This window comes from Salvelinus alpinus, chromosome 6 (assembly GCF_045679555.1).
Source record: "Salvelinus alpinus chromosome 6, SLU_Salpinus.1, whole genome shotgun sequence".
Classification (NCBI taxonomy): domain Eukaryota; kingdom Metazoa; phylum Chordata; class Actinopteri; order Salmoniformes; family Salmonidae; genus Salvelinus; species Salvelinus alpinus.
The window spans coordinates 10,582,549-10,609,828 of record NC_092091.1 but is presented as its reverse complement, the minus strand read 5'-3'; the positions used below and the strand labels follow the sequence as shown (position 1 = coordinate 10,609,828).

The 27,280-nt window shown below is 46.5% G+C and overlaps 1 protein-coding gene across 1 annotated transcript in view; it reads right to left on the bottom strand.

Annotated features, from left to right (window-relative positions):
• Positions 1-27,280, bottom strand: part of LOC139578125 (unconventional myosin-IXAb-like) — a 270,429-nt gene that overhangs the window by 186,829 nt on the left and 56,320 nt on the right. Inside the window, exon 2 of the mRNA XM_071405369.1 lies at positions 4,349-5,335. Coding sequence (XP_071261470.1) covers positions 4,349-5,254 — 906 coding nt within the window. The 5' untranslated portion in view covers positions 5,255-5,335. The remainder of the gene's footprint in view (positions 1-4,348; positions 5,336-27,280) is intronic.

Genomic DNA, 27,280 nt, shown 5'->3' with positions numbered 1-27,280 from the left:
TACGCCAAGACCTGCCCCCTGTCACCATGCCGTTCACTCCGTCTCCATGGTCAGAGGCAACAAGATGTTGGTGACAACGATGCAGGCTTTCACTTTGCTTCTTAATATAAATCCACAAACGTTCTATAATTACACTATTAGTTTGTGCATCTTACTGTCAGCAAACAGCTAGCTTGTCTTTTCTTAGCAATTTGTGGCTAAAATAAATCACGTTAGCCCGCTAATGCTAATCGCTAGTTAGCTGAGTAGCTACATGTACAAAGAGTCTTAGCAAATGTAGCAGCCTGATAGCAGTGCTGGTGTAGGCCTAGATCAGCATGTTGTTTGTGCAACGGTATCTTCTAAATCCGAGCGGAATAGGTGAAGCATGAATAACAAACGAGTGCAGGAAATGCAGAAATGTATTTTTGGTTGGTCGGATTGAACAGTATAAAACAAATTAGAATGAAGAAAGCCCCACTTATAATTTATCTGAATACCCTAAGGTCATATAAAACATAAAATACCGTCATAAATGTGAAAAAAAAATGGTGCTATGATATTTTGGCCATATCGTCTAGCCCTAGAGGAAACCCGGAGTGATACATTCTCCACTCTATACTGCTGCTGTATATCAAAGGGAGACTGGGATGTTCAGCTGGTTAAGGGGACCAATTTAATGTCATTACTACCGACTACTTTATTCAAGGCTTGTTATCTTCTACCTATAAAACAGGAAGTTGTTATATTTTACCTGTAGAACAGGAAGTTGTCAACTTCTACATATAGAACAGGAAGTTGTCATCGTCTACCTATAGAACAGGAAGTTGTTATCTTCTACCTATAGAATAGGAAGTAGGTCTAGAAGACCAATTGGCTAGAAAAGCACACAGTCAGGTTAACTGTTATTGAGTTATTATTTTTTTAAGTACTTTAATTGTAAGGAATGTGGTTTCTTCTAAAAGAGAGATCAAATAAACTTAATGACTTGTTCACTAATGCATTGCTCTTCCTGTTCAGTTGCACAGTCTAATATGGCTCAATGAGTCTGCTTGTTCTATAGACAGAGATGCTATCATCAGAGAGATAGTGGACATGCCTGCTCTGAGACAGACACAAGGTCCTGGTGTTGCTCCCTTTCCCTTCCCCCTCTTCCTCCACACAGAAGCTCAACAGTTCAGTTCCCACCCCTCAGCAAGGTGATTGACGAACAAACATGTTTACAATTACCCTTACTCTTATCAAAACAGGTTTTAGATAAAAGAGCCGCCACATTGGCATTGAGAGCCTGAGAGGTGCTCAGATTCACCTATGTCAAATATCTACACCTGGTAACTGGTTCACACGAGGTCAGTGACTTATTACTTGCCTCGAGGATGCTAACAGCGGTAAATAAGCCTAAGACAACAACAGTTATGCGCTAACAAGATCCATCACAAGGTTCCCAGACATTTTAAAACTGTACGTTTTCTATTCTCTTTCAACAGAAGATCTCCGGGAAGATTGGACTCGAATAAGGTCTTGTAAAAACAGATTTATGATTTCCTGTATCCCGTATCGCCAATTTACCATATATAGGCCTGCTTAACTGCATTAGGTCCACATGTCATTTACATGGTGAGAGAGTGCACATTTGACCATGACCTCACCGTATGCGCAGCAGTGTTGGTGTGTCGTGACTCATGGCAGACAAAATGGCCACTGAAAAACAAACTCTGTAGGCTGAAAACTCGACAGAGGTTCCCATTGCGGCCAATCACATAAACAGTCACAAGCACTGAGAAGCCATCACAACTCAGACTTACAATACCAGTCAAAAGTTTGGACACCTACTCATTCCAGGGTTTTTCTTTATTTTTACTTTATTTCTACATTGTAGAATAATAGTGAAGACATCAAAACTATGAAATAACACATATGGAATCATGTAGTAACCCAAAAAAGTGTTAAACAAATCAAAATATATTTTATATTTGAGATTCTTCAAAGTAGCCACACTTTGCCTTGTTGACAGCTTTGCACACTCTTGGCATTCTCTCAACTAGCTTCATGAGGTAGTCACCTGGAATGCATTTCAATTAACAGGTGTGCCTTGTTAAAAGTTAATTTGTGGAATTTCTTTCCCTCTTAATGTGTTTGAGCCAATCAGTTGTGTTGTGACACGGTTGGTGTACAGAAGATAGCCCTATTTGGTAAAAGACCAAGTCCATATTATGGTAAGAACAGCTCAATTAAGCAAAGAGAAATGACAGTCCATCATTACTTTAAGGCATGAAGGGCAGTCAATGCGGAACATTTCAAGAACTTTGAAAGTTTCTTCAAGTGCAGTCGCAAAAACCATCAAGCGCTATGATGAAACTGTCTCTCATGAGGACCGCCACAGGAAAGGAAGACCCAGAGTTACCGCAGATAAGTTCATTAGTTACCAGCCTCAGAAATTGCACCCCAAATAAATGCTTCAGAGTTCAAGTAACAGACACATCTCAACATCAACTGTTCAAAGGAGACCGCTTGAAATCAGGCCTTCATGGTCGAATTGCTGCAAAGAAACCACTACTAAAGGACACCAACAAGAAGAAGAGACCTGCTTGGGCCAAGAAACAAGAGCAATGGACATTAGACCGGTGGAAATCTATCCTTTGGTCTGATGAGTCCAAATTTGAGATTTTTGGTTCCAACCGCCGTGGAACCAAAAGTGAGATGTGAGATGCAGAGTGAACGGATGATCTCCACATGTGTGGTTCCCACCGTGAAGCATGGAGGAGGAGGTGTGATGGTGCTTTGCTGGTGACACTGTCTGTGATTTATTTTGAATTCAAGGCACACTTAACCAGCCTGGCTACCTCAGCATTCTGCAGAGATACGCCACCCCATCTGGTTTGCGCTTTGTGGGACTATCATTTGTTTTTCAACAGGACAATGACCCAACACACCTCCATGCTGTGTAAGGGCTACTTGACCAAGAAGGAGAGTGATGGAGTGCTCCATCAGATGACCTGGCTTCCATAATCACCCAACCTCAACCGAATTGAGATAGTTTGGGATGAGTTGGACCGCAGAGTGAAGGAAAACCAGCCAACAAGTGCTCAGCATATGTGGGAACTCCTTCAAGACTTTGGAAAAGCATTCCAGTTGAAGCTGGTTGAGAGAATGCCAAGAGTGTGCAAAGCTGTCATCAAGGCAAAGGGTGGCTATTTTGATTTGTTTAACACTTTTTTGGTTATTGCATGATTCCATATGTGTTATTTCATAGTTTTTGTATTCACTATTATTCTACATTGTATAAAATAGTAAAAATTAAGAAAAACCCTTGAATGAGTAGGTATGTCCAAACTTTTGACTGGTACTGTATGTAAAATGAGAGTGTGCCCTTTAGTAGTCCTTGGCCTTTTCATACATCCAAATCAAAACGCTAATCCAAAATCCATAATTGCCTCTGACTCCCATCTGTATTAGGCAATGGTGCATTAAGGTTTTCTCAAACGCTATAAAATGTCCAAGCACAGTTCCTAGGTCAATAACATATATATGCGTCAACTCATATGTTGCAATAGCAGATAAATATAGGTTCTGCCATGTCGAGACGACCCAATCTGGAAAACAAAACATGCCTACAATCCACAGTGACATGCTTTGTCTCATGCTTAAAATACATACTGCTGCTAGTGAAACAACCTATTTACAGGGCTTTCATAATGCACTTCCTCTCTGTAACCATGACATATCACCCCCCCCCCCCCCCCCCCACTTCCCTATGCCTCACAGTCAGCAAGCTGCCAATCATTTGTCTCATTTACAGTTACTTCAAGTCTCAAGGAGGTGTCACTGCATGAGGGAAAGGATGGGGTAAAGAGGGAAGTGATTTCATCATAGCCTTAAATCTCATGCTAGCATGGGGGCTGAGCTGGCAACCGCTAGTTTACCATCCTTACATAAATCCTTACTTTACATTTAAACGTGTACATGACACTGCAACAATAAAGTCAGTAAAGTAAAAGTAAAGTATATACAATGCTTATATCCTTACCTTATACTATCCTTACATATCCTTACATATACCATCCCTACATATCCTTACATATCATATCCTTACATATCCTATCCTTACATATCCTATCCTTACATATCCTATCCGTACATGTCCTTACATATCCTATCCTTACATATCCTATCCTTACATATCCTTACATATACCATCCTTACATGCAGCACCTCTACTTGTCTTTCTAGGTTAATACAGTCAGCAGGCATGACCTAGATTTCACAACACATCGATCACATTCATTCTTGTGTATGCTGAGTTGCAGTCTCCCACACACACACACACATTATCCCCCCACGGCTGTCAACAAACCAATCACAACCTTACCTCTAACACAGGCCCCGCCCCCAGGATTATCTGCTCCACCCCACTGGCGAATCCCTTCTGGCTGAGGGCGGTCAGGTGGTGAATAAGGAAGTTGGTGCTCTGGGTCTTTCCCGAGCCGCTCTCCCCAGAGATGACGATGCACTGGTTCCTCCGCCGCTGCAGCATGGCGTGGTAGGCCACGTCCGCCACGGCGTAGATGTGCGGCTCCATGTCTCCCAGCGCGTGGTTGTCGTACATCTTGACGTACTTGGGGTTATAGATGGGTAGGAACTGGAAAGGGTTAATGACGATGAGGATGGAGCCTACGTAGGTGTAGATCTTCTCCTGACGGAAGCGTGAGCGGAGGCTCTCCAGCAGGGCGCGCTCCGTCAGCTCAGGGAGAGCGCACAGGTCGGCCGGGTGCTCACCCCCTGCTGGCTGGGGCAGAAAACCCCGTTCCACCAGGCGGCGGCGCTCCTCGGTAACGCGCAGCCACATCTGGAGACTCCCTCCATAATGGATGGAGCCGTCCAGGTTCTTCTCTCGGAGCAGGAAGCGGTAGTCCTCCCCACTGCCCAGGCCACAGCGGTTCTCTAGGGCGTTGCGGGGCCACAGCATCATCCGCTGGACGGGGCAGTCACTGGGGTTGAGGATCCACTCCTCCCCGCCGAACTCCTTCACCTCGGCTAGCACGTAGCATTTGGTACGGTCCAGGCTCAGACGCTCCAGCAGGCGCTCGATGGCCTCGGCAGCCGTGGTGCTCTTGCGGGCGCCCACGGGGCAGTAGATGGTGCCTTCGGCCAGGGCGCCTGGGTAGACGCGCAGGGTGAACTCCTGGTCCTCCAGGCGCCGCCGCATGCTGCCGCTGGCCGCGTTAGCCGCCAAATTGGCGCTAGCATAGCCACAGCCGCCATCTTGAAGACTCATCGTGGAGAAGCAGGTCCCATCAGCACTGGCTGATGCTGGGAGTTCTTCTCTGGACCGGGGGACTGACTCAGGACATTCCAGCTGAGAAGATAATTAAAATAGAGAGAGTTTAGAGGAGGCAGGCAACACAATGACATCATACATGATCATGGACACAATGATATCATACACAGTCAGGGACACAATGACATCATATACGGTCAAGGACACTATGGCTTCATACATTATTGATGAACAACATGAGGGAAGAGGAGGCTCCATGAGGGAAGAGGAGGCTCCATGAGGGAAGAGGAGGTTCCATGAGGGAAGAGGAGGTTCCATGAGGGAAGAGAAGGTTCCATGAGGGAAGAGGAGGCTCCATGAGTGAAGAGGAGGTTCCATGAGGGAAGAGAAGGTTCCATGAGGGAAGAGGAGGCTCCATGAGGGAAGAGAAGGTTCCATGAGGGAAGAGAAGGTTCCATGAGGGAAGAGGAGGCTCCATGAGGGAAGAGGAGGTTCCATGAGGGAAGAGAAGGTTCCATGAGGGAAGAGAAGGTTCCATGAGGGTAGAGGAGGTTCCATGAGTGAAGAGGAGGTTCCATGAGGGAAGAGAAGGTTCCATGAGGGAAGAGGAGGTTCCATGAGTGAAGAGGAGGTTCCATGAGGGAAGAGAAGGTTCCATGAGGGAAGAGAAGGTTCCATGAGGGAAGAGGAGGTTCCATGAGTGAAGAGAAGGTTCCATGAGGGAAGAGGAGGTTCCATGAGGGAAGAGAAGGTTCCATGAGGGAAGAGGAGGTTCCATGAGGGAAGAGAAGGTTCCATGAGGGAAGTGATGGTTCCATGAGGGAAGAGAAGGTTCCATGAGGGAAGAGGAGGTTCCATGAGGGAAGAGGAGGTTCCATGAGGGAAGAGGTTCCATGAGGGAAGAGGAGATCCAGACAGCAAAAGATGTCATGTGTCACTGTCACATGATGCAGTACAGTGTTGTGTGTCATAGTGTGTGTCATAGTCAAAATAACTAGTATCTCGTTTTCCAAAAAGTCACAAAACAGATAGTAAAACCAAGAAAGCCAGATAAAAAGCACAGAGGCAGTACAGGCGTCACACATTTCTAAGCCACTGGGCCTGGTGTATCTGAGCCATGGACTGTGTGTGCTAATCCCAGTGCCATGCCCCTGTGCCAAGATAAACAGCTGCCAGCATCCACACACAAGTGTCTCTAATGAACACACAATGGCTTAAAGAGACACCGAAGGCAACAACTTCTCTGGTTGAAAACAGCCTATGTGGCATCAATAAGAGTCAGATTATTTGTTTTTGTTTTTCTTCAAAATTGACTACAAAGTGTAAATAGTATACTGGTCATAAAGTCAGTCTCGTCCAAAACAGATGTTTTCAAGGGAGCCCTGTAGAGCCGGCATTTTGGCTAAATATAACGTAAGATCTGAGGTGATGGAAATGTTCCCATAGATTAATACTGAGAGACGGATAAATTATAATATTAGACTGAGTGTCTTTATCTCCATCACATCAACGTCAGTAAGACCAAGAAGCTGACCGCGGACTACAGGAAATAGGGGGGGGGGGGGGGGGGCAATCTAGCTGCATCACATACCACAGATACAGACTCAAACAACTAGAAAAACACACAGAAAGGGCAGGAATTGGGCTAGAAAGGGTTTATGCTAACAGTGCTAAAGGCTAATGTGTTCATGCTAATAGCTAGTAGCAGCACATGAGGCCAGGTTACAACCAGGAACAGAATTGACAGGCGTCAGACAGACAGAACAAACAACACAAAGGTTAACGGCTTAACGCTGAAGATATTACCCTGAAAAAGCAACAATTACGATACAGTGTAGTGTGTTTCCAGGAACTATTATGGCTGTGTATAGGTTATGGTTACAGGTATAGGTTTTCATTCAGGTTAGAGAAATGAGATTGTCATCTGTGCATGGAAGTAGTCCTCAGGGGAGAGAGATCTGATCTGCTTTTCTTAAGACTGGATGTCATAAGTAGTAAACCTCTGACACCCACACTTGACAGCAATACAGGCCTGGAGCCAAAAGCACCACTGTGTTTTTGGGATTAGTTTCCCCTCCCCCTCCACCTCTCTTTCTCCCTCCTTTCTCTCTGAGTTTGCCCTGCTTGCTCCTGCAGTTGGCAGCAGGCCAGCTGCTCTCCCAGGTGTCCGTCTGTCTGTCTGTCTGTCTGTCTGTCTGTCTGTCTGTCTGTCTGTCTGTCTGTCTGTCTGTCTGTGGTGCTGTCTTTTTGTTTGTCTGTCTGTCTGTCTGTCTGTCTGTCTGTCTGTCGTGCTGTCTGTCTGTCTGTCTGTGGTGCTGTCTTTTTGTCTGTCTGTCTGTCTGTCTGTCTGTCTGTCTGTCTGTCTGTCTGTCTGTCTGTCTGTCTGTCTGTCTGTCTGTCTGTCTGTCTGTCTGTCTGTGGTGCTGTCTTTTTGTCTGTCTGTCTGTTTGTCTGTCTGTCTGCCTGTCTGTCTGTGGTGCTGTATGTCAGTGGTGCTGTCTGTCAGTGGTGCTGTCTTTTTGTCTGTCTGTCTGTCTCATCTAAGATGTGCTGCTATGAATGATCTGGAGCGGTCTGTGTCTACAGCATCACGGGTCACCTCTTATCACACACAGAAGGAGAGAAAGAAAGGGAGAGGGAGATGAATAGAGACAGCAAGAGAGAGGGAGATAAAGGGAGAGGGAGATGAATAGAGACAGCAAGAGATAGAGAGAGATAATACGAGAGGGAGATGAATAGAGACATCAAGAGAGAGGGAGATAAAGGGAGAGGGAGATGAATAGAGACAGCAAGAGAGAGAGAGATAAAGGGAGAGGGAGATGAATAGACAGCAAGAGCGAGAGAGAGATAAAGGGAGAGGGAGATGAATAGAGACAGCAAGAGAGAGGGAGATGAATAGAGACAGCAAGAGAGAGGGAGATAAAGGGAGAGGGAGATGAATAGAGACAGCAAGAGAGAGGGAGATAAAGGGAGAGGGAGATGAATAGAGACAGCAAGAGAGAGGGAGATAAAGGGAGAGGGAGATGAATAGAGACAGCAAGAGAGAGAGAGATAAAGGGAGAGGGAGATGAATAGACAGCAAGAGCGAGAGAGAGATAAAGGGAGAGGGAGATGAATAGAAACAGCAAGAGAGAGGGAGATGAATAGAGACAGCAAGAGAGAGGGAGATAAAGGGAGAGGGAGATGAATAGAGACAGCAAGAGAGAGGGAGATAAAGGGAGAGGGAGATGAATAGAGACAGCAAGAGAGAGGGAGATAAAGGGAGAGGGAGATGAATAGAGACAGCAAGAGAGAGGGAGATGAATAGAGACAGCAAGAGAGAGGGAGATAAAGGGAGAGGGAGATGAATAGAGACAGCAAGAGAGAGGGATATAAAGGGAGAGGGAGATGAATAGAGACAGCAAGAGAGAGAGAGATAAGGGAGAGGGAGATGAATAGAGACAGCAAGAGAGAGAGAGATAAAGGGAGAGGGAGATGAATAGACAGCAAGAGAGAGAGAGATAAAGGGAGAGGGAGATGAATAGAGACAGCAAGAGAGAGAAAGATAAAGGGAGAGGGAGATGAATAGAGACAGCAAGAGAGAGAGAAATAAATGGAGAGGGAGATGAATAGAGACAGCAAGAGAGAGGGAGATAAAGGGAGAGGGAGATGAATAGAGACATCAAGAGAGAGGGAGATAAAGGGAGAGGGAGAAGAATAGTGACAGTCGGTATGAAAGAGAGATCAAGGAAAAGAGATGGAGAGAAAGGGAGAGTGAGTAAGAGAGAGAGAAAACGAGGGTGAAGAAGAGATATAAACAAGACCAACACTGTCCGTCTGCTTGCCTTAGGGGCCTGTTGTATGCTGCAGCCTCCCAAGAGAGAGGACTAGAGAACGAGGAAAACAGCCCCATTCTGACAGCCTGCAGAAGACCCCAGGCCCATACTGACAGCCTGCTGATGACCAGAGTCCCACTCTGACAGCCTGCTGAAGACCACAGTCCCACTCTGACAGCCTGCTGAAGACCAGAGTCCCACTCTGACAGCCTGCTGAAGACCCCAGGCCCCATCTGACAGCCTGCTGAAGACCAGAGCCCCATACTGACAGCCTGCTGAAGACCACAGTCCCACTCTGACAGCCTGCTGAAGACCACAGTCCCACTCTGACAGCCTGCTGAAGACCAGAGCTCCATACTGACAGCCTGCTGAAGACCACAGTCCCACTCTGACAGCCTAATGAAGACCAGAGTCCCATACTGACAGCCTGCTGAAGACCACAGTCCCACTCTGACAGCCTGCTGAAGACCACAGTCCCATACTGACAGCCTGCTGAAGACCAGAGTCCCATACTGACTGCCTGCTGAAGACCATAGCCCCACTCTGACAGCCTGCTGAAGACCAGAGTCCCATACTGACAGCCTGCTGAAGACCACAGTCCCATACTGACAGCCTGCTGAAGACCAGAGCCCCATACTGACAGCCTGCTGAAGACCAGAGCCACATTCTGACAGCCTGCTGAAGACCACAGTCCCACTCTGACAGCCTGCTGAAGACCAGAGTCCCATACTGACAGCCTGCTGAAGACCATAGCCCCACTCTGACAGCCTGCTGAAGACCAGAGTCCCATTCTGACACCCTGCTGAAGACCAGAGCCCCATTCTGACAGCCTGCTGAAGACCACAGCCCCATACTGACAGCCTGCTGAAGACCAGAGCCCCATTCTGACAGCCTGCTGAAGACCACAGCCCCATACTGACAGCCTGCTGAAGACCACAGCCCCATTCTGACACCCTGCTGAAGACCAGAGCCCCATTCTGACAGCTTGATGAAGACCACAGTCCCATACTGACAGCTTGATGAAGACCAGAGCCCCATACTGACAGCCTGCTGAAGACCATAGCCCCATACTGACAGCCTGATGAAGACCACAGCCCCATACTGACAGCCTGCTGAAGACCATAGCCCCATTCTGACACCCTGCTGAAGACCAGAGCCACATTCTGACAGCCTGCTGAAGACCAGAGCCCCATACTGACAGCCTGACAAAGACCAGAGCCCCACACTGACAGCTTGATGAAGACCACAGTCCCATACTGACAGCTTGATGAAGACCACAGTCCCATACTGACAGCTTGATGAAGACCACAGCCCCATACTGACAGCCTGCTGAAGACCACAGCCCCATACTGACAGCCTGATGAAGACCACAGCCCCATACTGACAGCCTGCTGAAGACCACAGCCCCATTCTGACACCCTGCTGAAGACCAGAGCCCCATACTGACAGCCTGCTGAAGACCAGAGCCCCATACTGACAGCCTGCTGAAGACCACAGCCCCATACTGACAGCCTGCTGAAGACCACAGCCCCATACTGACAGCCTGCTGAAGACCAGAGCCCCATACTGACAGCCTGACGAAGACTACAGTCCCATACTGACAGCCTGATGAAGACCACAGCCCCATACTGACAGCCTGCTGAAGACCGTAGCCCCATACTGACAGCCTGCTGAAGACCACAGCCCCATTCTGACAGCCTGCTGAAGACCATAGCTCCATTCTGACACCCTGCTGAAGACCAGAGCCACATTCTGACAGCCTGATGAAGACCAGAGTCCCATACTGACAGCTTGATGAAGACCACAGCCCCATACTGACAGCCTGATGAAGACCACAGCCCCATACTGACAGCCTGACGAAGACTACAGTCCCATACTGAAAGCCTGATGAAGACCACAGCCCCATACTGACAGCCTGCTGAAGACCGTAGCCCCATACTGACAGCCTGCTGAAGACCACAGCCCCATTCTGACAGCCTGCTGAAGACCATAGCCCCATTCTGACACCCTGCTGAAGACCAGAGCCACATTCTGACAGCCTGATGAAGACCAGAGTCCCATACTGACAGCTTGATGAAGACCACAGCCCCATACTGACAGCCTGATGAAGACCACAGCCCCATACTGACAGCCTGCTGAAGACCATAGCCCCATTCTGACACCCTGCTGAAGACCAGAGCCACATTCTGACAGCCTGCTGAAGACCAGAGCCCCATACTGACAGCCTGACGAAGACCAGAGCCCCACAATGAAAGCTAGATGAATACCAAAGTCCCATACTGACAGCTTGATGAAGACCACAGTCCCATACTGACAGCTTGATGAAGACCACAGCCCCATACTGACAGCCTGCTGAAGACCACAGCCCCATACTGACAGCCTGCTGAAGACCACAGCCCCATACTGACAGCCTGCTGAAGACCACAGTCCCACTCTGACAGCCTGCTGAAGACCACAGCCCCATACTGACAGCTTGATGAAGACCACAGCCCCATACTGACAGCTTGATGAAGACCACAGTCCCATACTGATAGCTTGATGAAGACCACAGCCCCATACTGACAGCCTGCTGAAGACCATAGCCCCATTCTGACACCCTGCTGAAGACCAGAGCCACATTCTGACAGCCTGCTGAAGACCAGAGCCCCATACTGACAGCCTGACGAAGACCAGAGCCCCACAATGAAAGCTAGATGAATACCAAAGTCCCATACTGACAGCTTGATGAAGACCACAGTCCCATACTGACAGCTTGATGAAGACCACAGCCCCATACTGACAGCCTGCTGAAGACCACAGCCCCATACTGACAGCCTGCTGAAGACCGCAGCCCCATACTGACAGCCTGATGAAGACCACAGCCCCATACTGACAGCCTGCTGAAGACCACAGCCCCATACTGACAGCCTGCTGAAGACCACAGCCCCATACTGACAGCTTGATGAAGACCACAGCCCCATACTGACAGCTTGATGAAGACCACAGCCCCATACTGACAGCTTGATGAAGACCACAGCCCCATACTGACAGTTTGATGAAGACCACAGTCCCATACTGACAGCTTGATGAAGACCACAGCCCCATACTGACAGCCTGCTGAAGACCACAGCCCCATACTGACAGCCTGCTGAAGACCACAGCCCCATACTGACAGCCTGATGAAGACCACAGCCCCATACTGACAACCTGACGAAGACCAGAGCCCCATACTGACAGCTTGATGAAGACCACAGCCCCATTCTGACAGCTTGATGAAGACCACAGTCCCATTCTGACAGCTTGATGAAGACCAGAGCCCCATACTGACAGCCTGACGAAGACCAGAGCCCCACAATGACAGCTAGATGAATACCAAAGTCCCATACTGACAGCTTGATGAAGACCACAGTCCCATACTGACAGCTTGATGAAGACCACAGCCCCATACTGACAGCCTGCTGAAGACCACAGCCCCATACTGACAGCCTGATGAAGACCACAGCCCCATACTGACAGCCTGCTGAAGACCACAGCCCCATACTGACAGCCTGCTGAAGACCAGAGCCCCATACTGACAGCCTGCTGAAGACCAGAGCCCCATACTGACAGCTTGATGAAGACCAGAGTCCCATACTGACAGCTTGATGAAGACCAGAGTCCCATACTGACAGCTTGATGAAGACCAGAGCCCCATACTGACAGCCTGCTGAAGACCACAGCCCCATACTGACAGCCTGACGAAGACTACAGTCCCATACTGACAGCCTGACGAAGACCACAGCCCCATACTGACAACCTGACGAAGACCAGAGCCCCATACTGACAGCTTGATGAAGACCACAGCCCCATTCTGACAGCTTGATGAAGACCACAGTCCCATTCTGACAGCTTGATGAAGACCAGAGCCCCATACTGACAGCCTGACGAAGACCACAGCCCCATACTGACAGTTTGCTGAAGACCACAGCCCCATACTGACAGCTTGATGAAGACCACAGCCCCATACTGACAGCCTGCTGAAGACCACAGCCCCATACTGACAGCCTGCTGAAGACCAGAGCCCCATACTGACAGCCTGCTGAAGACCACAGCCCCATACTGACAGCCTGATGAAGACCACAGCCCCATACTGACAGTCTCCTCATGCTATGTCATGAGCCTCAGTCTACCAAGCTCAGTGACTCATTACTGGGGCTCAGTGTGTTACGACGGTTCCCAACACATCCAGTTGTCTCCAAGCTAGTGGGAGAACCCACAGGGGGAATAGAGACTGGTCAATGAGGATGGATGACAGGGAATATTAAAGTGTGTGTGTGTGTGTGTGTGAGAGAGACAGAGAGAGAGAGAGAGACTGAGAGAGAGACAGAGAGATAGACAGAGAGAGAGAGAGAGAGAGATATATCACTCATACCCCTGTCCCCTTCTAAGCAGTCTTCTCATTGTCCAGGTCTACATGACAATTACTCTGAAGTTTTAATTGCTAGCTTGGATGAGTATAGCGTATGTTTAGTGAGCATATACTGTATCCTCATGGATAATGTGAGGAAAGCCCAAGTCCGCGGCTGAAGAGAGACAAGGGGTCTCAGAGAGAGACACGGGGTCTAGAGAGACAAGGGGTCTCAGAGAGAGAGAGAAAGAGAGCGATAGAGAGAAAGAAGCCCATGCAAAGTTCAACCCTTACAGCAAAGCTTTGCTCTCAAAAGAAAAAGGGTTCAACCCTTACAGCAAAGCTTTGCCCTCAAAAGAAAAAGGGGAGAAAATCTGTCCCCTGAACTCCTGGGTGACGAGACAACACTGATCCCAGCCAACCATAGCAACCCAGCCACCCATAGCAACCCATCCACCCACCAGAAGACAGAGTGAGACGAGTCAAGTAGTAAACGGAGTAAAATATAAAAACAGCCATTTCAACACGCCGGTAGTGGTGTATCACATTTAACAAACCAAACATGACAGTACAACACACCACTCTAGCCTGGAGACTGGAGAGAGCTTCACCTGGCCCTTCCTGTCTACTGGAGCCACAGCAAGACTGGGAGGCTGGTGGGCCTTGATAAACCAGGCAGGAGTCAACAGACACAACACAAAGGACCCCTCTGGGCAGAGGGCAGGGTCTAGGTTGATGGATGGACAGAAGGTCAGAGGTCAGGGTAGGGAGCAGAGGGGGCAGATAACCATAATAATGCCTAGCTCACCGCTGTGGCCAGCTAGTTGCAGTGGCGGTCAGGCCACGCTGGCAATGGACAGGTGCTGTTGGACAGGTGGTGGTCCAACCCAAGCCGGAGGGATAGTGAAAGCTGCCCAGTGACAGTGACCTTGTCAAGGAGATTGGATCAGAGCACTTACATCTGTGCAGGTTCCTACAGAGCTCCAGCCTATTACAATGACCTCACTGGGGAGGAAGGGGAGAGGAGGGAGAGAATGCTTGTTTTGTCACAGTTCAGTTAAAGTACAGTAGCTGACAGTGTTGTTGAGATAAGGTTGAGATAGGGTTGATATAAGGTTGAGACGGGGTTGAAACGGGGCTGAGATGGGGTTAAGATGGGGTTGAGATGGGGTTGAGATAAGGTTGAGATGGGGTTGAGATAAGGTTGAGATGGGGTTGAGATAAGGTTGAGATAAGGTTGAGATGGGGTTGAGATAAGGTTGAGACGGAGTTGAGACGGGGTTGAGATAAGGTTGAGATGGGGTTGATATAAGGTTGAGATGGGGTTGAGATGGGGTTGATATAAGGTTGAGATGGGGTTGATATAAGGTTGAGATGGGGTTGAGATGGGGTTGATATAAGGTTGAGATGGGGTTGAGATAAGGTTGAGATGGGGTTGAGATGGGGTTGAGATAAGGTTGAGATGGGGTTGATATAAGGTTGAGATGGGGTGGAGATGGGGTTGAGATGGGGTTGAGATAAGGTTGAGATGGGGTTGATATAAGGTTGAGATGGGGTTGAGATGGGGTTGATATAAGGTTGAGATGGGGTTGATATAAGGTTGAGATGGGGTTGATATAAGGTTGATATAAGGTTGAGATGGGGTTGATAAAAGGTTGAGATGGGGTTGATATAAGGTTGAGATGGGGTTGAGATAAGGTTGAAACGGGGTTGAGATAAGGTTGAGATGGGGTTGATATAAGGTTAAGATGGGGTTGAGATGGTGTTGATATAAGGTTGAGATGGGGTTGAGATGGGGTTGATATAAGGTTGAGATGGGGTTGAGATGGGGTTGATATAAGGTTGAGATGGGGTTGAGATGGGGTTGATATAAGGTTGAGATGGGGTTGATGTAAGGTTGAGATGGGGTTGAGATGGGGTTGATATAAGGTTGAGATGGGGTTGATATGGGGTTGATATAAGGTTGAGATGGGGTTGATATGGGGTTGATGTAAGGTTGAGATGGGGTTGAGATGGGGTTGATGTAAGGTTGAGATGGGGTTGATATGGGGTTGATGTAAGGTTGAGATGGGGTTGAGATGGGGTTGATGTAAGGTTGAGATGGGGTTGATATAAGGTGGAGATGGGGTTGAGATGGGGTTGATATAAGGTTGAGATGGGGTTGAGATAAGGTTGAGATGGGGTTGAGATAAGGTTGAGATGGGGTTGAGATAAGGTTGAGATGGGGTTGAGATGGGGTTGAGATAAGGTTGAGATGGGGTTGAGATAAGGTTGAGATGGGGTTGAGATAAGGTTGAGATGGGGTTGATATAAGGTTGAGATGGGGTTGAGATAAGGTTGAAACGGGGTTGAGACGGTGTTGATATAAGGTTGAGCCTAAGCTCTTACGTGGATGGGGAGCCCCAGTGATGTGTAGTTATAAGGGCTATAAACAGAGAGACAAAGAAAGCTCTTAATGAAAAAGGAGGGGCAATTCCACGGTAAACAGAATTGCGCTGAGACTCTGATTTTTTATTTATGCAAAAAACAACAAACCACAAAAACCAACAAAATGTGAAAGAACTTAATAATTTACACAGAAAAAATTGCAACAACACATTTACTGGAGGAACTATGCAGATGCTAAGTTTGGTAACAACATTTTTTTTATGTGATCATGGTCACCTAAAACTCTGTTAAATATCTGCTCCGTTAAATATATTAAGATTCAAAGATGTCTGCTGAAAGAATAGGGTGTCAGCTATGACATGACACCTAGAATTTTGTTGTTTTTTTGTTATTGAACTACAGTTAAGTGAAGTGGATTTACACCCGGTAACAGAACTGCGGTAACGGAATTACATATTGAGTCCCTGATCTGTACTACACAGAAATACACAATTGTGGATATGAATGTCGTTCTCTTCATGGTGATGTATCCTTAAAGCTGCAATATGTGGCTTTTCTGGGCAACCCGGCCAAATGCACATAGAAATGTGAGTTATAGATCTGCAATTCTCATTGAAAGCAAGTCTAAGAAGCGGTAGATCTGTTCTACGTGCTCTATTTCTATACTTCCTGTTCTTAAATTTCGTTTTTTTTTTTGCGTCGTTTACGTTTGGTTTTGTACACCAGCCTCTTAACAGCTGAAAATACATTATTTTTGGTTAATGAAAATATATTTCACAGCAGTTTATATGGTACGACGATTGCTTGTTTTGTCACATAAACTGAAATTAGGAAAACTATTAGAATTTTAGCAACTATGAAATGGCGGAGTGATTTCTGCATATTGTACCTTTAATAGGTAGATACACAAAAGGTAGCAATATCCTCCTTTGTATATTTGGGTATCATTCTACACACGCCCCCAAACAAGACCACATTCGGTTGGTCCGGACCAAATCATAGACGTCCAGTGGTGGGAAAAGTACCCAATTGTCAGACTTGAGTAAAAGTAAAGATACCTTAATAGAAAATGAATCAAGTAAAAGTGAAAGTCACCCAGTAAAATACTACTTGAGTAAAAGTCTAAAAGTATTTGGTTTTAAATGTACTTAAAAAAGTATCAAAAGTATAAATCATTTCAAATTCCTTGTATTATGCAAAGCAGGCGACACCATTTTCTTGTTTTTTAAATGTATGCATAGCCAGGGGCTCCGGCACTCCGGCACTCCGGCACTCCGGCACTCCGGCACTCAGGCACTCAGGCACTCCGGCACTCCGGCACTCCGGCACTCCGGCACTCCGGCACTCCGGCACTCCGGCACTCAGGCACTCAGGCACTCAGGCACTCAGGCACTCAGGCACTCAGGCACTCCGGCACTCCGGCACTCCAACACTCCAACACTCAGACATCATTTACAAAAGATGCATGTGTGTTTAGTGAGTCCGCCAGATCCGAGGCAGTAGGGAGGACCATGTGTTGTCTTCATAAGTGCGTGAATTGGACCATTTTCCTGTCCTGCTAAGCATTCAAAATGCTTAGCAGGGAAAATGTATGGAGTAAAAAGTATATTATTTTATTTTGGAATGTAGTGAAGTAAAAGTTGTCAAAAATATAAATAGTAAAGTACAGATACCCCAAAAAACGACTTAAGTAGTACTTTAAAGTATTTTACTTAAGTACTTTACACCACTGGAGACGTCTATGTTTCACACATTTGAACATCAAAGTACAGCACATTAGAGAACAGTAGAGTACAGTATAATTCAGTACAGTAGAGTTCAGTACAGTACATTACAGTAGAGTATAGTTCAGTACAGTAGAGTTCAGTACAGTATAGTTCAGTACAATACAATACATTACAGTGTACTCAACTCTAGTGTGCTCAAATCTGAAGCAATCATGGACGCCTGTTTCGGCCAAATCAAGGCCGCCGGACTGGACCAAAAATCAACATCTGTGGACGTTGAAATTAAGGGCAGGGGGGACTGACCACATTTCAACTACTTTTCAACACCCATGGAAGTCCGGTGTCGGCCAGTGCTCATGGATAAGGATGCTGGTAAATGGAAAGAGCGGGGGCTCATGGGTAAGTGTCAGTAAGAGGTGACAATAACTGGAGAGAGAAAGGGAGAGAAGAGAGAGGTGAAATTAACTGGAGAGAGAGAGAGAGAGAGAGAGAGAGAGCGAGAGAGAGAGAGAGAGAGGTGACAATAACTGGAGAGAGAGAGAGAGAGAGAGAGAGAGAGAGAGAGAGAGAGAGAGAGAGATGACAATAACTGGAGAGAGAGAAGAGAGAGAGGTGACAATAACTGGAGAGAGACAGAGAGCTGACAATAACTGAAGAGAGAGAGAGAAAGAGAAAGAAAGAGAGAAGAGAGAGGTGACAATAGCTGGAGAGAGAGAAAGAGAGGTGACAATAACTGGAGAGAGAAAGAGAGAGAAGAGAGAGAGATGTGACAATAACTGAAGAGAGAGAGAGAGGTGACAATAACTGAAGAGAGAGAGAGAGCTGACAATAACTGGAGCGAGAGAAAGAGAGAGAGAGAGGTGACAATAACTGGAGAGAGAGAGAGAGATGACAATAACTGGAGAGAGAGAAAGAGAGAGAGATAGGTGACAATAACTGGATTAAGAGAAAGAGAGAGAGATGACAATAACTGGAGAGAGAGAGAGAGAGAGAGAGAGAGAGAGCGAGAGAGAGAGAGGTGACAATAACTGGAGAGAGACAGAGAGAGAGGTGACAATAACTGAAGAGAGAGAGAGAGGTGACAATAACTGAAGAGAGAGAGAGAGCTGACAATAACTGGAGCGAGAGAAAGAGAGAGAGAGAGGTGACAATAACTGGAGAGAGAGAGAGAGATGACAATAACTGGAGAGAGAGAAAGAGAGAGAGATAGGTGACAATAACTGGATTAAGAGAAAGAGAGAGAGATGACAATAACTGGAGAGAGAGAGAGAGAGAGAGAGAGAGAGAGCGAGAGAGAGAGAGGTGACAATAACTGGAGAGAGAGAGAGAGAGAGGTGACAATAACTGAAGAGAGAGAGAGAGAGAGGTGACAATAACTGGAGAGAGAGAGAGAAAGAGGTGACAATAACTGGAGAGAGAGAGAGAGAGAGAGAGAGAGAGGTGACAATAACTGGAGAGAGAGAGAGAGAGAGAGAGGTGACAATAACTGGAGAGAGAGAGAGAGAGAGAGAGAGGTGACAATAACTGGAGAGAGAGAGAGAGAGAGAGAGGTGACAATAACTGGAGAGAGAGAGAGAGAGGTGACAATAACTGGAGAGAGAGAGAGAGAGAGAAGAGGTGACAATAACTGGAGAGAGAGAGAGAGAGAGGTGACAATAACTGGAGAGAGAGAGAGAGAGAGGTGACAATAACTGGAGAGAGAGAGAGAGAGAGAGAGGTGACAATAACTGGAGAGAGAGAGAGAGAGAGAGAGAGGTGACAATAACTGGAGAGAGAGAGAGAGAGAGAGAGGTGACAATAACTGGAGAGAGAGAGAGAGAGAGGTGACAATAACTGGAGAGAGAGAGAGAGAGAGAGAGGTGACAATAACTGGAGAGAGAGAGAGAGAGAGGTGACAATAACTGGAGAGAGAGAGAGAAAGAGGTGACAATAACTGGAGAGAGAGAGAGACAGAGAACAAAAGTTATGCAATCTATCTCTATCTCTATCTAGTAACAATGCTAACAAGTAACTTGAGGATACCGGATGAATCAACAATTAACAAGGTATTGTATGTACAACATGTACACCAGCAGAATGTCTCTATACAGCACAAGGCAGCTCTGAGTTAAGATGTTACAGACAGGGGTTAGAACTATGAATGGGTATTACAGTGGGTTACGGACTGAGGGTAAAAGGGTGGACGTAATAGGGGTCCAGTAAGATGCAGTGTTTCATGAAAAAGGGAAGAAGGGAATGCATAGAGATATAGTAAACACACAGCAGCCCTGGACTGGCAGGCTCATCACAGAGATCATTGGACCAAGGCAAATTATTTCTCAAAACGAAATCTAAGTGATGATATTTGTTGGCAGGGGTCTTTAATTCAACATGGTTGTGTTTTGATATATTTCAAATACCTTTTAAGTCTTTGTCCACTAGATGTTTTCTAAGACCCCTTTCCCATCTGTTTGACCAGAAATCAAAACCTTTTACTTATTCCTAATATTCAGAATAAAAAAAATGGTAGAACATGTATATATACACTGCTCAGAAAAATAAAGGGAACACTAAAATAACACATCCTAGATCTGAATGAATGAAATATTCTTATTAAATACTTTTTTCTTTACATAGTTGAATGTGCTGACAACAAAATCACACAACAATTATCAATGGAAATCAAATGTATCAACCCATGGAGGTCTGGATTTGGAGTCAGACTCAAAATTAAAGTGGAAAACCACAGTACAGGCTGATCCAACTTTGATGTAATGTCCTTAAAACAAGTCAAAATGAGGCTCAGTAGTGTGTGTGGCCTCCACGTGCCTGTATGACCTCCCTACAACGCCTGGGCATGCTCCTGATGAGGTGTCGGATGGTCTCCTGAGGGATCTCCTCCCAGACCTGGACTAAAGCATCCGCCAACTCCTGGACAGTCTGTGATGCAACGTGGCGTTGGTGGATGGAGCGAGACATGATGTCCCAGATGTGCTCAATTGGATTCAGGTCTGGGGAACGGGCGGGCCAGTCCATAGCATCAATGCCTTCCTCTTGCAGGAACTGCTGACACACTCCAGCCACATGAGGTCTAGCATTGTCTTGCATTAGGAGGAACCCAGGGCCAACCGCACCAGCATATGGTCTCACAAGGGGTCTGAGGATCTCATCTCGGTACCTAATGGCGGTCAGGCTACCTCTGGCGAGCGCATGGAGGGATGTGCGGCCCCCCAAAAGAAATGCCACCCCACACCATGACTGACCCACCGCCAAACCGGTCATGCTGGAGGATGTTGCAGGCAGCAGAACGTTCTCCACGGCGTCTCCAGACTCTGTCACGTCTGTCACATGTGCGTGTGAACCTGCTTTCATCTGTGAAGAGCACAGGGCGCCAGTGGCGAATTTGCCAATCTTGGTGTTCTCTGGCAAATGCCAAACGTCCTCCACAGTGTTGGGCTGTAAGCACAACCCCCACCTGTGGACGTCGGGCCCTCATACCACCCTCATGGAGTCTGTTTCTGACCGTTTGAGCAGACACATGCACATTTGTGGCCTGCTGGAGGTCATTTTGCAGGGCTCTGGCAGTGCTCCTCCTTGCACAAAGGCGGAGGTAGCGGTCCTGCTGCTGGGTTGTTGCCCTCCTACGGCCTCCTCCACGTCTCCTGAAGTACTGGCCTGTCTCCTGGTAACCCCTCCATGTTCTGGACACTACGCTGACAGACACAGCAAACCTTCTTGCCACAGCTCGCATTGATGTGCCATCCTGGATGAGCTGCACTACCTGAGCCACTTGTGTGGGTTGTAGACTCCGTCTCATGCTACCACTAGAGTGAAAGCACCGCCAGCATTCAAAAGTGACCAAAACATCAGCCAGGAAGCATAGGAACTGAGAAGTGGTCTGTGGTCACCACTTGCAGAACCACTCCTTTATTGGGGGTGTCTTGCTAATTGCCTATAATTTCCACCTTTTGTCTATTCCATTTGCACAACAGCATGTGAAATGTATTGTCAATCAGTGTTGCTTCCTAAGTGGACAGTTTGATTTCACAGAAGTGTGATTGACTTGGAGTTACATTGTGTTGTTTAAGTGTTCCCTTTATTTTTTTGAGCAGTGTATATATATATATATATGCCTTAATTTCAACAACAAAGAATATAGACTCTTAGCTTTCATTTGACAGCAGATTTGGTACTCATGGGTCCTTTGAAATGGGAATGACAGAAGCCATTATCTGACTACATGTTCAGGTCACCACTACTGTAGGTCACAGCGGTTCTTACCTGTCGCTCAGTTGCTGCTTTCACAAAAACACTGTTCTTTCAAGAACTATACCGTGGAGCATATAGGGAGGAACATGGTGTACGTGTATGTGTGCTAGTGTGAGAGTGAGAGAGTGAGAGAGTGAGAGAGTGAGAGAGTGAGAGAGTGAGAGAGTGAGAGAGAGACAGAAATAAAGAATGAAACACAAAGAGAAAAGAGAGAGACTGAGGGAGATCGGAATCCACAACCACATAGGCTGTTACCAGAAAGTCTGGCCAAAGATCCCAGATGTCAACCAACCAGCAACTGAATCCCAGTCATCCTGCACGCGTCTGTCTCTCCCTCAGTAAAGTCAGCAAACAGACCCTTCGGTTTGTGTTCTCATCCATACAACGGAAATAAACACCCAACCTCTGCATTCAAATACAGCCTCACAGGTCTGCTTGTTTTGAGAGACAAAACACCATTGGCGAGATAGTAGCTCAAAAAATGAAATAGGCCACTTCTGCTTTTAGTGAAATACAGTAGTAAGTTTGACATTAGAATTTCCTTATTGAAATATTTGAGTAAAATCCCTCACCATGGAACACCCCCCCCCCCCCCCCCACACACACACGTTCAGTAAGTTTGACCTATTTTCACACACGCCTAAAAATAAAACACAGCTTGTTCTGACAACACACAGACTTCTGACATCCTGTTCTGTTCTGTTCTCTTTATCAATTTCTCCAACCCAAACTTTTCACTCCCCTTTCAAACAAATGTTCAAGGAAGAACTAAGTCCTACAGCCAAACTGCTGCTCTTCCTTTTACAACCCGAGTGAGCTCATACTTATCAAGACGAATCAACTAGATGATGTGATAGGCCGCGATGGACAGTTCCAGATCCACTTACCCTTTGACCTGCAGGGTAACAAAAAAAGGATGATCCAGCCAGAGGAATGTGAACCCTGCAGTTACAACAACAACAAGTTATTCAGAGTAGGAGTCAATCAGAGTAAGAGTCATTCAGATTAGGAGTCATTCAGAGTGGGAGTCATTCAGAGTAGGAGTCATTCAGAGTAAGATTCATTCAGAGTAGGAGTCAATCAGAGTAGGAGTCATTCAGCGTAGGAGTCATTCAGAGTAAGAGTCATTCAGAGTAAGAGTAAATCAGAGTAGGAGTCATTCAGCGTAGGAGTCATTCAGCGTAGGAGTCATTCAGCGTAGGAGTCATTCAGAGTAGGAGTCAATCAGCGTAGGAGTCATTCAGAGTAGGAGTCAATCAGAGTAGGAGTCATTCAGCGTAGGAGTCATTCAGTGTAGGAGTCATTCAGCGTAGGAGTCATTCAGAGTAGGAGTCATTCAGAGTAGGAGTCAATCAGAGTAGGAGTCAATCAGAGTAGCAGTCATTCAGCGTAGGAGTCATTCAGAGTAAGAGTCATTCAGAGTAAGAGTCATTCAGAGTAGGAGTCATTCAGAGTAGGAGTCATTCAGCGTAGGAGTCATTCAGCGTAGGAGTCATTCAGAGTAGGAGTCAATCAGCGTAGGAGTCATTCAGAGTAGGAGTCAATCAGAGTAGGAGTCATTCAGCGTAGGAGTCATTCAGAGTAAGAGTCATTCAGAGTAAGAGTCATTCAGAGTAGGAGTCATTCAGAGTAGGAGTAAATCAGCATAGGAGTCATTCAGCGTAGGAGTCATTCAGCGTAGGAGTCATTCAGCGTAGGAGTCATTCAGCGTAGGAGTCATTCAGCGTAGGAGTCGTTCAGCGTAGGAGTGTGTGTGCGCATTCATGTCTCCATCTCGTCTGCTGACATCCAAACAGATGATTCAGTAGCCAATCTTGTTTAGTTCAGAATGTCATTCAGTAGCCAATCTTGTTTAGTTCAGAATGTCATTCAGTAGCCAATCTAGTTTAGTTCAGAATGTCATTCAGTAGCCAATCTAGTTTAGTTCAGAATGTCATTCAGTAGCCAATCTAGTTTAGTTCAGAATGTCATTCAGTAGCCAATCTTGTTTAGTTCAGAATGTCATTCAGTAGCCAATCTTGTTTAGTTCAGAATGTCATTCAGTAGCCAATCTAGTTCAGTTCAGAATGTCATTCAGTAGCCAATCTAGTTTAGTTCAGAATGTCATTCAGTAGCCAATCTAGTTTAGTTCAGAATGTCATTCAGTAGCCAATCTAGTTTAGTTCAGAATGTCATTCAGTAGCCAATCTAGTTTAGTTCAGAATGTCATTCAGTAGCCAATCTAGTTTAGTTCAGAATGTCATTCAGTAGCCAATCTTGTTTAGTTCAGAATGTCATTCAGTAGCCAATCTAGTTTAGTTCAGAATGTCATTCAGTAGCCAATCTAGTTTAGTTCAGAATGTCATTCAGTAGCCAATCTAGTTTAGTTCAGAATGTCATTCAGTAGCCAATCTAGTTTAGTTCAGAATGTCATTCAGTAGCCAATCTTGTTTAGTTCAGAATGTCATTCAGTAGCCAATCTAGTTCAGTTCAGAATGTCATTCAGTAGCCAATCTTGTTTAGTTCAGAATGTCATTCAGTAGCCAATCTAGTTCAGTTCAGAATGTCATTCAGTAGCCAATCTTGTTCAGTTCAGAATGTCATTCAGTAGCCAATCTTGTTTAGTTCAGAATGTCATTCAGTAGCCAATCTTGTTTAGTTCAGAATGTCATTCAGTAGCCAATCTAGTTTAGTTCAGAATGTCATTCAGTAGCCAATCTTGTTCAGTTCAGAATGTCATTCAGTAGCCAATCTAGTTTAGTTCAGAATGTCATTCAGTAGCCAATCTTGTTTAGTTCAGAATGTCATTCAGTAGCCAATCTTGTTTAGTTCAGAATGTCATTCAGTAGCCAATCTAGTTTAGTTCAGAATGTCATTCAGTAGCCAATCTTGTTTAGTTCAGAATGTCATTCAGTAGCCAATCTAGTTTAGTTCAGAATGTCATTCAGTAGCCAATCTAGTTTAGTTCAGAATGTCATTCAGTAGCCAATCTTGTTTAGTTCAGAATGTCATTCAGTAGCCAATCTAGTTTAGTTCAGAATGTCATTCAGTAGCCAATCTAGTTTAGTTCAGAATGTCATTCAGTAGCCAATCTAGTTTAGTTCAGAATGTCATTCAGTAGCCAATCTAGTTTAGTTCAGAATGTCATTCAGTAGCCAATCTTGTTCAGTTCAGAATGTCATTCACTAGCCAATCTAGTTTAGTTCAGAATGTCCACAGTGCGTAGAGATCCGCAGAGCTTGAAAGAAACACTCGGCTCTCATCCAATGGAGATGCTTCTTCTTCTTCCAGAAACACAGATTGTGCACAAATCAGAGATTACTTTAAATAACAGAGATCCTCAACACTGGTCAAAATCATCTCAAAAATCAGAACGCCATGAGGACATACACAGACACGCAGCCTTTCTCCCACGTCCCTCCTTCACTGCTGCACTCCTTTTCTCTCTCTGTCTCGCTCTCCCTCAAACCTCTGTCCCAGGGAATGACAGGGAAGTGAGAATTTGTGTGTGGGGTTTGGCAGCTGAGCTGGAGGGAAAGGAGGAGGAGAGGAGAGGAGAGGGGGAGGAGAGGATAGGAGAGGGGGAGGAGAGGAGAGGAAAGGAAAGGGGGAAGAGAGGAGAGGAAAGGGGGAGGAGAGGAGAGGAGGAGGAGAGGAAAGGGGGAGGAGAGGAGAGGAGAGGAGAAGGAAGGAGAGGAGAGGGAAGGGGGAGGAGAGGAGAGGAGAAAGGGGAGGAGAGGAGAGGGAAGGGGGAGGAGAGGGAAGGGGGAGGAGAGGAGAAGGGGAGGAGAGGAGAGGGAGATCTGTTGTTTCCTGTAAACTGATCGCAGCCAGAGAGGGAGGGAGACAGTGTGGTGGGACTAGGAGGAAAGAGAGACGGGAAAGAAGGAAATTGTGTCCGTTTGAGAATGTGTGTGTTTGAACGTTTGGCACGTGTGTGTTGCTGTCTGCTTATGTGTGTTGCTGTCTGCTTATGTGTGTTGCTGTCTGCTTATGTGTGTTGCTGTCTGCTTGTGTGTGTTGCTGTCTGCTTATGTGTGTTGCTGTCTGCTTGTGTGTGTTGCTGTCTGCTTATGTGTGTTGCTGTCTGCTTATGTGTGTTGCTGTCTGCTTATGTGTGTTGCTGTCTGCTTATGTGTGTTGCTGTCTGCTTATGTGTGTTGCTGTCTGCTTGTGTGTGTTGCTGTCTGCTTATGTGTGTTGCTGTCTGCTTATGTGTGTTGCTGTCTGCTTATGTGTGTTGCTGTCTGCATATGTGTGTTGCTGTCTGCATATGTGTGTTGCTGTCTGCTTATGTGTGTTGCTGTCTGCTTATGTGTGTTGCTGTCTGCTTATGTGTGTTGCTGTCTGCTTATGTGTGTTGCTGTCTGCTTATATGTGTTGCTGTCTGCTTATGTGTGTTGCTGTCTGCTTATGTGTGTTGCTGTCTGCTTATGTGTGTTGCTGTCTGCATATGTTTGTTGCTGTCTGCTTATGTGTGTTGCTGTCTGCTTATGTGTGTTGCTGTCTGCTTATGTGTGTTGCTGTCTGCTTATGTGTGTTGCTGTCTGCTTATGTGTGTTGCTGTCTGCATATGTGTGTTGCTGTCTGCTTATGTGTGTTGCTGTCTGCATATGTTTGTTGCTGTCTGCTTATGTGTGTTGCTGTCTGCTTATGTGTGTTGCTGTCTGCTTATGTGTGTTGCTGTCTGCTTATGTGTGTTGCTGTCTGCTTATGTGTGTTGCTGTCTGCATATGTGTGTTGCTGTCTGCTTATGTGTGTTGCTGTCTGCTTATGTGTGTTGCTGTCTGCTTATGTGTGTTGCTGTCTGCTTATGTGTGTTGCTGTCTGCTTATGTGTGTTGCTGTCTGCTTATGTGTGTATGTGCTCTCATGTGTGTCTGTACACATCCCCACATCCCAGCTGGTGGATAGATCCGGGGAGTGAGTGACAGAGAGCAGCCATCCCCTGGTCTGCTAACACACTCTCCAGGAGAGATGATCACCCTGGTCTGGTCTGCTAACACACTCTCCAGGAGAGATGATCACCCTGGTCTGGTCTGGTCTGCTAACACACTCTCCAGGAGAGATGATCACCCTGGTCTGGTCTGCTAACACACTCTCCAGGAGAGATGATCACCCTGGTCTGGTCTGCTAACACACTCTCCAGGAGAGATGATCACCCTGGTCTGGTCTGCTAACACACTCTCCAGGAGAGATGATCACCCTGGTCTGGTCTGCTAACACACTCTCCAGGAGAGATGATCACCCTGGTCTGGTCTGCTAACACACTCTCCAGGAGAGATGATCACCCTGGTCTGGTCTGGTCTGCTAACACACTCTCCAGGAGAGATGATCACCCTGGTCTGGTCTGCTAACACACTCTCCAGGAGAGATGATCACCCTGGTCTGGTCTGCTAACACACTCTCCAGGAGAGATGATCACCCTGGTCTGGTCTGGTCTGCTAACACACTCTCCAGGAGAGATGATCACCCTGGTCTGGTCTGCTAACACACTCTCC